Source organism: Panulirus ornatus, chromosome 65 (assembly GCF_036320965.1).
Source record: "Panulirus ornatus isolate Po-2019 chromosome 65, ASM3632096v1, whole genome shotgun sequence".
Taxonomy (NCBI): domain Eukaryota; kingdom Metazoa; phylum Arthropoda; class Malacostraca; order Decapoda; family Palinuridae; genus Panulirus; species Panulirus ornatus.
Window position 1 is genome coordinate 515,069 of NC_092288.1, and position 12,760 is coordinate 527,828.

Below are 12,760 nucleotides of genomic sequence, written 5' to 3' on the forward strand. Positions count from 1 at the left end.
TTATAGAGATTAAAAGGAATGATTAATGCTGCCATTAGTATTTAGCAAATTCCAAATGATAATTTCCTTGGACATTTGATGGCATTATCAAATCTTAAAAATTGTATAGTACTTACAAAAATGGATCAGGAAGATCAAAGGCTGATCGCTGCTCTGACTCAACACTGTCGCAGTTATCACACAGAAGCTTTGCCAGTGTTACTTTGCGGACCTCAGTCAACTGAGGATCAGTGAAGCGGATCAGAGGATCAGCATTTTCATACCAAAATCTATCACACATTCTCAAGTTTCGGAACTGGATGCCAAGGATGCAACCAAAAGTAGGTCCAACTAGACCACCATGAAGGGGTGTCTCGACCAATCCTCCAGTAAACAAGTCAATGTCATCCACATGAACATAGGTCCTCTTAAGGCGCTCTATTACAGGTGTGGCTATCTCCCGGTGCAAGTCATCAAAGGTCCGGGCTTTGGTGAGGTTACAGAGAGCTCGATACTCATTATAGGGTTGAAGGCCATGGTCTCTCCCTCGCTGGAGATTGAGGGCTGCCAGATCTAGCCCAGAGAATGGCTTCTTCTTGTCCTCAAATAAGTGGTTGGTAACCTCATCGGTAAGAAACTGGTCTAGTGTCTCCATAGAAACTGTAGTAAGGCCACGGATTATTTCATCAAGCATGCCAGGCTGGTAAAGAAGATCAGGGTTGAAGAAGTGGTCACTCAATTTGACAGGAGGATCACGCTTGGCAAAGATACTATCCATGCGTTCCAGGGAAGGCTTCAGAAGGGAATGGCCAAATCGGAATGCAATACCACACTCATTCAGGATGGTGGGGTTGCAGTAAGCATCATAACCTAGTAAAACAGAGGAATTATTCATAATACTCTTATAACATTGCATTCCTCAATCATAATAGTAGTAAAATTAAAGATAATGATTTGATCACCAACAGTTTGATGCATAAAGGTTTATAGTAAGTATCTTTTAAATGTGTACATTCAAGAGAATAAATAAGATATAAAAATACTTCTCACTGAATAAAGAATATGCACTTTGAAAGGCAAGCATGTTTACAACAGCATCAGTACTCATAAAATATAATTTAGAATTTACAACATATAAATTAAGAAAAAGACTAGGCAAGTTTTAAACACCTTAATACATAAAACACTGTAATGAGAAAAATAATATGAAAAAGAGTCCATTTGTGACCAGTACAATGTAAAATTGCAAGAAACCATTACATGATAAGAGCCCAACATAATATGAGGTCTAGAATCAAATAGGCAGATACTAAGAGGGGAAACAGAAGAAAAAGAGAAAACAACTGGTACACAATACACAGAGATATTACAGCAAAAACAAAAAAACAAAGATAAGTACAAGAGATTGTGACCAGTTGTAGAATGAGACCACTATAGAACAATAAGAGCCAAGCCAACAAGAAGGGACTGAAGAGATAGAAAGAAAAGCAACATGGTGACCATTTCAAAATATTATATATTTATTTCATTATACTTTGTCGCTGTCTCCCGCGTTTGCGAGGTAGCGCAAGGAAACAAACGAAAGAAATGGCCCAACCCCGCCCCATACACATGTATATACATACGTCCACACACGCAAATATACATACCTACACAGCTTTCCATGGTTTACCCCAGATGCTTCACATGCCTTGATTCAATCCACTGACAGCACGTCAACCCCGGTATACCACATCGCTCCAATTCACTCTATTCCTTGCCCTCCTTTCACCCTCCTGCATGCTCAGGCCCCGATCACACAAAATCTTTTTCACTCCATCTTTCCACCTCCAATTTTGTCTCCCTCTTCTCCTCGTTCCCTCCACCTCCGACACATATATCCTCTTGGTCAATCTTTCCTCACTCATTCTCTCCATGTGTCCAAACCACTTCAAAACACCCTCTTCTGCTCTCTCAACCATGCTCTTTTTATTTCCACACATCTCTCTTACCCTTACGTTACTCACTCGATCAAACCACCTCACACCACACATTGTCCTCAAACATCTCATTTCCTGCACCTCCATCCTCCTGCGCACAACTCTATCCATAGCCCACGCCTCGCAACCATACAACATTGTTGGAACCACTATTCCTTCAAACATACCCATTTTTGCTTTCCGAGATAATGTTCTCGACTTCCACACATTCTTCAAGGCCCCCAGAATTTTCGCCCCCTCCCCCACCCTATGATCCACTTCCGCTTCCATGGTTCCATCCGCTGCCAGATCCACTCCCAGATATCTAAAACACCTCACTTCCTCCAGTTTTTCTCCATTCAAACTCACCTCCCAACCGACTTGACCCTCAACCCTACTGTACCTAATAACCTTGCTCTTATTCACATTTACTCTTAACTTTCTTCTTGCACACACTTTACCAAACTCAGTCACCAGCTTCTGCAGTTTCTCACATGAATCAGCCACCAGCGCTGTATCATCAGCGAACAACAACTGACTCACTTCCCAAGCTCTCTCATCCCCAACAGACTTCATACTTGCCCCTCTTTCCAAAACTCTTGCATTCACCTCCCTAACAACCCCATCCATAAACAAATTAAACAACCATGGAGACATCACACACCCCTGCCGCAAACCTACATTCACTGAGAACCAATCACTTTCCTCTCTTCCTACACGTACACATGCCTTACATCCTCGATAAAAACTTTTCACTGCTTCTAACAACTTTCCTCCCACACCATATATTCTTAATACCTTCCACAGAGCATCTCTATCAACTCTATCATATGCCTTCTCCAGATCCATAAATGCTACATACAAATCCATTTGCTTTTCTAAGTATTTCTCACATACATTCTTCAAAGCAAACACCTGATCCACACATCCTCTACCACTTCTGAAACCACACTGCTCTTCCCCAGTCTGATGCTCTGTACATGCCTTCACCCTCTCAATCAATACCCTCCCATATAATTTACCAGGAATACTCAACAAACTTATACCTTTACAGCTGTAATTTGAGCACTCACTCTTATCCCCTTTGCCTTTGTACAATGGCACTATGCACGCATTCCGCCAATCCTCAGGCACCTCACCATGAGTCATACATACATTAAATAACCTTACCAACCAGTCAACAATACAGTCACTCCCTTTTTTAATAAATTCCACTGCAATACCATCCAAACCTGCTGCCTTGCCGGCTTTCATACTTCTAAGAAATCTTTAGTGTTCAAACACCAAAATGTGCCCAACACCAAAGCAGGCTATCTAAAACCCATGAAAAACTTAGAAACAAGAAAGAATCAACCAGATTGAGCAACCTAGGGAACAATAAGCTACCTGAGGACTAATTGGAATAACTCGTAGGACAAGTACATCCCTTAAACCTAGGAGGGAGTACTCAGGAATGAGAGAGAACTACCCTCCAATCAGGAAGATATCCAAGTATCAAAACAAACGTGTCAGATATCAGTAAGAGTTACTTTTGAGACCAAATAAAGAAGAAAAAAAAAATAATGTAATTATCAGATCAGGTGTTCCTCTTTTCTTTATGCTAATGATCTTTGAATTTCAATATGTTTACAACCACAGCAATGACAATATTGCATCACTGGGAAATGTTGTTTATTCTTCTTGATCTCTTCCTGTGTCACTGACAAGACTTGCAGCAAAAATTTCCTGCTAGTTATCTTTTATAAGAAATTGATAAAAAATGGCTTATCTTAAACTCATGATTGATAAAAAACTGCTTTATGCAGAGACCAGATTAAGCTACTGAAAGATTAAAACCAATAGATGTGAAGAATCCAAACCTAAACTACACATGCAACAACAATTCATTAATAAACAAATCAAAGACTAAACACTGTAGAGACTTGAACAATCCAGGAACATTAAAAGAAAAAGCTAATGTACACACCAAACCAACCCAGAGACCTAAACTGTCTTGTAAGAAAAGCAATCTACTTTAAAAACAGTTCAAAGGTGAGACCAACCAAGGCATAATAGTCCTGGGAAAAACAGTCCAGAAACCAGTAAAATCCAAACAACAGAACAATTCATGAAAGACTACTGTTATAGAGAAGAAAAAAGCATAAAGGTGAAAGTGACCCTTTTAATGCAAAGTACTTCACAAATTGTATCAACTTAAGTTTAAACAATCCAGGAATAAAGAACAATTTAAAGGATAAGCCAAAACAATTATAACACAACCAATTAAAAAATCCAAAGAACAAAACAGCAAATACACTAAAGCAATGCAAACACCACAAGAATCTTTAGACTAAAAGACAGACTAGAATGAGCCAAACACTAAAGTAATCCAAACACCCAAACAAATAACTGGAAAAAAGAATCTAATAACAAGACAACCCACTGATTAAGGTCATTGATGGTTGAGAACAACTTAAATGTCAAAAATTGCTATTATAATACATGGGAATACAAATAAATTCAAACAGACCATTGGGTCCCCTCAGAGCTGTTTTTGATAGCAAAAGAGATCAGAAATTCATAAATTAGTGTGATAAGGGTACAAACACATGGTACTGAAAAGAGATGAACCTGTAAACTTTTCATATAATTAAAGACGTACAAAAAATGAAAGTTATGGACTTGAAGTGAAATATTTATGAAGTCATTTCATCAACATATCTGTGGTACTACTTGAACAGGTTAATCATTTCATGTGTTAACAGTCCTGATGAAGAAAAATTATTTCATTCAGGTAAAGCATTTGCCTCTGGAGTTTAAGTCTAATACCACATGTGAAATCTGATGAATCCAAGTATATGTTAGATTGAGATTACTGATTACCCTGTAACCTTCATTTTTCATAACTCAATTAATTTGTTGATGCAGTTAGCTTACTTCTGTGTGCTGCTTACTTGGCTCTAGGTCACCAGAGATCATTAAATCCAAGTCTTTTTCCTAATTATCTTTTGCAGCTCAACAGAATTCATACTGAAGCTTGCCTTCCCATTTTTACTATCAGTATGTTAAACTTGTACTTACTGATAGACAAATTCATGAACTGAGTTTACAAGTGGCAAAAATATTTTTATAAGTCAATTTGAAGCTGCAGAAGTTCAATTTCTGTAAATCTATTGATTAGTTGTGTAAGAAAAAATACAGTAAGATGTTTGGTCATTAGAAGAGCATGGCTGAGAAAGCTGAAGAGGGTGTGCTGAACTGGTATGGGCATATGAAGAGATTGAGTCAGGAGAGGTTGACTAAGAGAATATATGTCAGAAGTGGTGGGAACAAGGAGAGGGGGAGTCCAAATCAGAGTTAGATGGACAGAGTGAACAGGATTTTCAGTGCTCAAGGCCTGAACATGCAGGTGTGCATAAGATAAAGTGAATTGGAGAGCTGTGGTATACAGGTTGTAACATGCTGTCAATAGACTGAACTAGGGCATCTGAAGCAGATGGGGTAAACCATGGAAAGTTCTGATAGGCCTGGTTGTGGATAGGGTGATGTAGTTTTGGTGCATGATATATGACACCCAGAGAATGGATGTAAGTGAATAAAGCCTTTTCTTCCTCTACTCCTGGCGCTACTTCACAAATGTGGGAAATGGTGAATGCGTATGAAAGAAAAATGAAAGATTTATTTTCCAGCATAGTATCATTTGCATATTTTGATATCTTCAAATGAATCCCATTATCAAAAGCACTTACATGAGAAAGAGAGCCAGCCCTAAGACTGATCCCTGTGGCACATCATTAGTTAAACTCACCTTCAAAATAGCCCTCAGGGAGAAGATTGAGCCCATAGAGGTTGACAGCATTCCATCCAAGAACTCTTGGCAGCCACTCATTATAAGTGACATGCTGGTTGACTGCAGTGACAATGCGCCGTGCATTCTGAAACAGCTGCTCATCTGTCCAGTGTGAATTAAGCTTCTTCAACTCCAGAGCAACACGATTGTGTTCACGCATTAATAAGGTGTGTAGAGCAGCTAATCCAGGTTGTTCTGAGGCTCGTGTATCTCCTGCATGTTAGAAGACACGGAGAAAGTGCTATGTATGAAAGTAACAGGAATTAATAATACTAATAGAAAATAATTCTGTAACCATAATTAATACTAACGGAGTTTGGTAAAGTGTGTGGAAGAAGAAAGTTAAGAGTAAATGTGAATAAGAGCAAGGTTATTAGGTACAGTAGGGTTGAGGGTCAAGTCAATTGGGAGGTGAGTTTGAATGGTGAAAAACTGGAGGAAGTGAAGTGTTTTAGATATCTGGGAGTGGATCTGTCAGCGGATGGAACCATGGAAGCGGAAGTGGATCATAGGGTGGGGGAGGGGGCGAAAATTTTGGGAGCCTTGAAAAATGTGTGGAAGTCGAGAACATTATCCCGGAAAGCAAAAATGGGTATGTTTGAAGGAATAGTAGTTCCAACAATGTTGTATGGTTGCGAGGCGTGGGCTATGGATAGAGTTGTGCGCAGGAGGATGGATGTGCTGGAAATGAGATGTTTAAGGACAATGTGTGGTGTGAGGTGGTTTGATCGAGTAAGTAACGTAAGGGTAAGAGAGATGTGTGGAAATAAAAAGAGCGTGGTTGAGAGAGCAGAAGAGGGTGTTTTAAAATGGTTTGGGCACATGGAGAGAATGAGTGAGGAAAGATTGACCAAGAGGATATATGTGTCGGAGGTGGAGGGAACGAGGAGAAGAGGGAGACCAAATTGGAGGTGGAAAGATGGAGTGAAAAAGATTTTGTGTGATCGGGGCCTGAACATGCAGGAGGGTGAAAGGAGGGCAAGGAATAGAGTGAATTGGAGCGATGTGGTATACAGGGGTTGACGTGCTGTCAGTGGATTGAATCAAGGCATGTGAAGCGTCCGGGGTAAACCATGGAAAGCTGTGTAGGTATGTATATTTGTGTGTGTGGACGTGTGTATGTACATGTGTATGGGGGGGGTTGGGCCATTTCTTTCGTCTGTTTCCTTGCGCTACCTCGCAAACGCGGGAGACAGCGACAAAGTATAAAAAAAAAAAAAAAAAAAAAAAAAAAAAATATATATATGATAATACTAATAGTAATATAAATCATAATGATTTTTTTTTTTTTTTTTTGCTTTGTCGCTGACTCCCGCGTTTGCGAGGTAGCGCAAGGAAACAGACGAAAGAAATGGCCCAACCCACCCCCATACACATGTATATACATACGTCCACACACGCAAATATACATACCTACACAGCTTTCCATGGTTTTTACCCCAGACGCTTCACATGCCCTGATTCAATCCACTGACAGCACGTCAACCCCGGTATACCACATTGCTCCAATTCACTCTATTCCTTGCCCTCCTTTCACCCTCCTGCATGTTCAGGCCCTGATCACACAAAATCTTTTTCACTCCATCTTTCCACCTCCAATTTGGTCTCCCTCTTCTCCTCGTTCCCTCCACCTCCGAGACATATATCCTCTTGGTCAACCTTTCCTCACTCATTCTCTCCATGTGCCCAAACCATTTCAAAACACCCTCTTCTGCTCTCTCAACCACACTCTTTTTATTTCCACACATCTCTCTTACCCTTACGTTACTTACTTGATCAAACCACCTCACACCACACATTGTCCTCAAACATCTCATTTCCAGCACATCCATCCTCCTGCGCACCACTCTATCCATAGCCCACGCCTCGCAACCATACAACATTGTTGGAACCACTATTCCTTCAAACATACCCATTTTTGCTTTCCGAGATAATGTTCTCGACTTCCACACATTCTTCAAGGCTCCCAGAATTTTCGCCCCCTCCCCCACCCTATGATCCACTTCCGCTTCCATGGTTCCATCCGCTGCCAGATCCACTCCCAGATATCTAAAACACTTTACTTCCTCCAGTTTTTCTCCATTCAAACTCACCTCCCAATTGACTTGACCCTCAACCCTACTGTACCTAATAACCTTGCTCTTATTCACATTTACTCTTAACTTTCTTCTTTCACACACTTTACCAAACTCAGTCACCAGCTTCTGCAGTTTCTCACATGAATCAGCCACCAGCGCTGTATCATCAGCGAACAACAACTGACTTGTACTTTTTTAACTTTCTAAAATGGGAAACAGAAGAAATCATAATGATAATAATGTATGTGAGAAATACTTAGAAAAGCAAATGGATTTGTATGTAGCATTTATGGATCTGGAGAAGGCATATGATAGAGTTGATAGAGGTGCTCTGTGGAAGGTATTAAGAATATATGGTGTGGGAGGCAAGTTGTTAGAAGCAGTGAAAAGTTTTTATCGAAGATGTAAGGCATGTGTACGTGTAGGAAGAGAGGAAAGTGATTGGTTCTCAGTGAATGTAGGTTTGCGGCAGGGGTGTGTGATGTCTCCATGGTTGTTTAATTTGTTTATGGATGGGGTTGTTAGGGAGGTGAATGCAAGAGTTTTGGAAAGAGGGGCAAGTATGAAGTCTGTTGGGGATGAGAGAGCTTGGGAAGTGAGTCAGTTGTTGTTCGCTGATGATACAGCGCTGGTGGCTGATTCATGTGAGAAACTGCAGAAGCTGGTGACTGAGTTTGGTAAAGTGTGTGAAAGAAGAAAGTTAAGAGTAAATGTGAATAAGAGCAAGGTTATTAGGTACAGTAGGGTTGAGGGTCAATTCAATTGGGAGGTGAGTTTGAATGGAGAAAAACTGGAGGAAGTGAAGTGTTTTAGATATCTGGGAGTGGATCTGGCAGCGGATGGAACCATGGAAGCGGAAGTGGATCATAGGGTGGGGGAGGGGGCGAAAATTCTGGGAGCCTTGAAGAATGTGTGGAAGTCGAGAACACTATCTTGGAAAGCAAAAATGGGTATGTTTGAAGGAATAGTGGTTCCAACAATGTTGTATGGTTGCGAGGCGTGGGCTATGGATAGAGTTGTGCGCAGGAGGATGGATGTGCTGGAAATGAGATGTTTGAGGACAATGTGTGGTGTGAGGTGGTTTGATCGAGTAAGTAACGTAAGGGTAAGAGAGATGTGTGGAAATAAAAAGAGCGTGGTTGAGAGAGCAGAAGAGGGTGTTTTGAAATGGTTTGGTCACATGGAGAGAATGAGTGAGGAAAGATTGACCAAGAGGATATAGTGTCGGAGGTGGAGGGAACGAGGAGAAGAGGGAGACCAAATTGGAGGTGGAAAGATGGAGTGAAAAAGATTTTGTGTGATCGAGGCCTGAACATGCAGGAGGGTGAAAGGAGGGCAAAGAATAGAGTGAATTGGAGCGATGTGGTATACCGGGGTTGACGTGCTGTCAGTGGATTGAATCAAGCATGTGTATGGGGGTGGGTTGGGCCATTTCTTTCGTCTGTTTCCTTGCGCTACCTTGCAAACGCGGGAGACAGCGGAAAAAAAAAAAAAAAAAAAAAAAAATAATGTAAAATATAATGCTGGTTATACTACTACTACTACTACTAAATAATCATGTTCACCAAGTTGCTGCCTTTCCTTTCTGCCTCCTTGCATTGCACTATTAGGTGTCACCAATATATGGTGGAGACAAGCTACTAAATGTAACAAGTTTTCGAGAGTGAGGTGTCTACACAGGAAGGGAAGAGGGTCACTGCTTTTAAGTGAAGGTCAGTCTATGTCAAGATGGTGGGTGTTGTCACCATGGCTGTTTGCACTTTTCATGGATGGGATGTTGTGGGAGACATATACAAAGGTCTTGGGGCAATGGATGGGTCTATAGTATGCTGGGGGTGAGGGGACTGGGAGGCGAGTCAATGGCTGTTTGCAGATGTCATGGCTCTGGTGGTACACGCAAGTATGTAGCTCAATAAAGCTGGTGTCAGTCTGGGACAGTGTGTAAAAGGAGGAAGCGAAGAGTTAATGTGAGCAAAAGTATGGCAAAGGGGTTTAGCAGGGGGTAAGACTACATGGTATGAGTATGAATTTGAATGGGGAGAGCCTTGAGGAAGAGTACGTGTTTTAGGTTCCTAAGAGTGGATTTCACCCTCCTGCATGTTCAGGCCCTGATTGTTCAAAATCTTTTTCACTCCATCCGTCTATCTTTAGTTTGGTCTCCCTGTTCTCCTAGTTACCTCTACTTCTGACACATATATCCTTTGTCAACCTCTCCTCACTCATTCTCCCTGTATCCCCTGACAATTTCAACACACCCTCTTTAGCTTTCTCAACCATACTCTTTTTATTACCATCCCTCTCCTTCATCCTTTCGTTACTTACTCGACCAAACCACCTCATGCAACATGTTGTACTCAAACATTTCATTTCCAAGACTCCCACCTTCCTCCACACAGTCTGATCTATATCCCATGCCTTGCATCCATATAATAATGTTGAGAATGCTTCCAAAGCATACCCATTTTTTTTCCCAGATAATGATCTCTGTGCAGAGATTCTTCAGTGCTCCCAGAACATTCACCCCATCACCCACACTATGACTCACTTCTGCTTTCATGGTTCCTTTCACCGCCATTTGCACTCCCAGATATCTAAAACATTTCACTTCCAAGTTTTCTCCATTCAAATTCATATCCTATTAAACCTGTTCTCAACTCTGCTAAACCTATTAACCTTTCTATTATTCACATTTACTCTCAACTTTCTCCTTTCACACACCTTTCCAACCTCAGTTATCAACTTCTGCAGTGTCTCACTTCAATCTTGCTTAGTGAGAGGATTAAATAGTATCACCTTTTCCAGTCTATCTTCCCCCATATCTATAAAACAGTTTAGTACACTCTTTATCTCACTATATAAGGCTTTACAAAATTATACTTTCACTCAGTTTCCTTTCAAACACCATTAATGTATTTTTACTTGCATGTACCTTCAATTGCTTACACTTACACACATCATAAAACACACACACAACCTTCTGCAACTCCTCTTCACTCTCAGCAAACAACACAGCATTATTTGCAAACTGGCTTGTCAGAAGCCACCATGACTCGCCACCACACTCCATCTCTGTACCCCTTTTCCCTTGTTTTGCTCTCATTTCTCAAATAACTCCATCCATATACTTTTTAAAAAAAATCATGGTTACATCACATATCCCTGCCTCACACCCACATGTACACTGAAACTTTAGCTCAACTCTCTCTCCACTCTTGCATTTGCATTTGTTCTAAGTAAGGCTTTCACACCATCCAACAGTTGTCCCACCCCATATATCCTTATCACATCCCATACAGTATTGCACTCAACTCTATCACACACTCTCTCCAGATCCATAAAAGCTGCATATATCTTTTTACCTTCAGCTAGATACTATACCAGTTATTTTCACCAAAGAGATCTGATCCACACATACCATACCTCCCCTAAAAGCCTCTTTCTCTTTACTTATTCTGCATCCAGTCACTTTAATCACTCTATCAGTCAACACTCTTGCATATGACTTTCCTGATACATTTGACAGACTTATTCTCCTACAACAGCTATAAACATCCTTAGCACCTTTTCCTTTGTATGAATAGCTTTCACCTAATCCTTTGGTATAACAGTCTGCTTCCATGCTAAATCACATATCAAATGCATCCACTCTATCACACTTTCCTCCACATACTTCAACATAGCCATAATCCCATCCACTACAGGTGCCTTCCCTACCTTCAACCTTAATTTTACCCTTTTCACCTCCCTTCTTGCTATACGTCCCTGCACTTGAATCCTTTTCCTCCATATCTATGCATGTAACAACTGCTGGCTCACCTTCTCCCACTTTCATCAATTTTTCTACACACTTCCCATCTTCCTTTCACTTCCCCTATGATTCAGCAACTCCCCTTACTTACTTCTCTAATCTTAGATTATCATTTCCACTCTAACATCCACCTCTTTCCTTTTTCAACTCCTTCCATTCCAATTTCTTATTTTCCCTAGACTTTCATGCACCTATCTTCCAAATTCTTTATCAACACTGTCTTTGCTTTCCTTTTATCAGCTAAATATCCCACTTACATATCCTATATTCTTTTCTCTTTGCAGAAATCCCACTGATACATTCCTTTCGAGAAATCTACCATATGCCTTTTCTTCCCTTCCACAGCTTTCCTAATCTCATCCGTCCATGATAGATTTCCCCTTTTATTTTTATAACTTAGCCTTGTATCCAACTACTAATTCTACATACTTTAAGAGTCATTCTAGAAAACATTTTGAATGCTTCACACAAATATGACTGCATCCCTACATTCCCTACAATCATCTAAACTTTGTCACCCTTCATTCACACTTGTCCTTGCATTCTTTCTGATTCATCTTCTTACTTGTTGACACTTATCTATCCAATCTTCCTTACAAAATACCTTCACTTCTCCCTGATCCTCAACCCACAAGAACTACAAAATGGTCAGAATCTCCAAAGAATCCTTTCACAACTGTAGCATTCACCACTACTTTTCTTAACCTTCATTCACTGTTACCTGGGCAATCAAACCTTTCTGTCCAGCTCTTCCATTATTTCTCATTTATGTATAACTGTGAATCATCTTGTGCTGGAAAAAGGTGTTTACAAGGAATATACCCCTCTCAGCATAATATCCACAAGAACTTCCATTTCCATTTACTCCAGGCACTCCCCATTTACCAACTATCTTGCCAATTTCATCACATCCCATATTCATATCACTCATTACAATCACTTGTCTCCCCTCAAACCCATTTATACAGTCATTCAAATTTCTCCAGAACTGATTAATTTCATCCTTACCTCACACAGCCTTCATATTCACTGGCACTTATACACATAATTCCAATCTTTGCTTTCATCCACACTATTCTTGATCCATTCCATCCATGCTGTGTAACAT

At 40.5% G+C, this 12,760-nt stretch overlaps 1 protein-coding gene and 1 long non-coding RNA gene across 5 annotated transcripts in view; one reads left to right on the plus strand and one right to left on the minus strand.

The window, feature by feature from the left end:
• The window catches only part of LOC139746616 (uncharacterized), a 104,773-nt gene that overhangs the window by 73,633 nt on the left and 18,380 nt on the right, over window positions 1-12,760 (plus strand). The gene's annotated exons all lie outside the window — the stretch shown is intronic.
• The window catches only part of LOC139746613 (uncharacterized), a 257,343-nt gene that overhangs the window by 40,570 nt on the left and 204,013 nt on the right, over window positions 1-12,760 (minus strand). For all 3 annotated transcript variants that reach the window (XM_071658030.1, XM_071658029.1, XM_071658031.1), the window contains 2 exons: window positions 5,725-5,979; window positions 117-849 (listed from right to left, as the gene is read on the minus strand). In XM_071658030.1, the coding sequence (XP_071514131.1) occupies window positions 117-849; window positions 5,725-5,979 (988 nt within the window). The remainder of the gene's footprint in view (window positions 1-116; window positions 850-5,724; window positions 5,980-12,760) is intronic.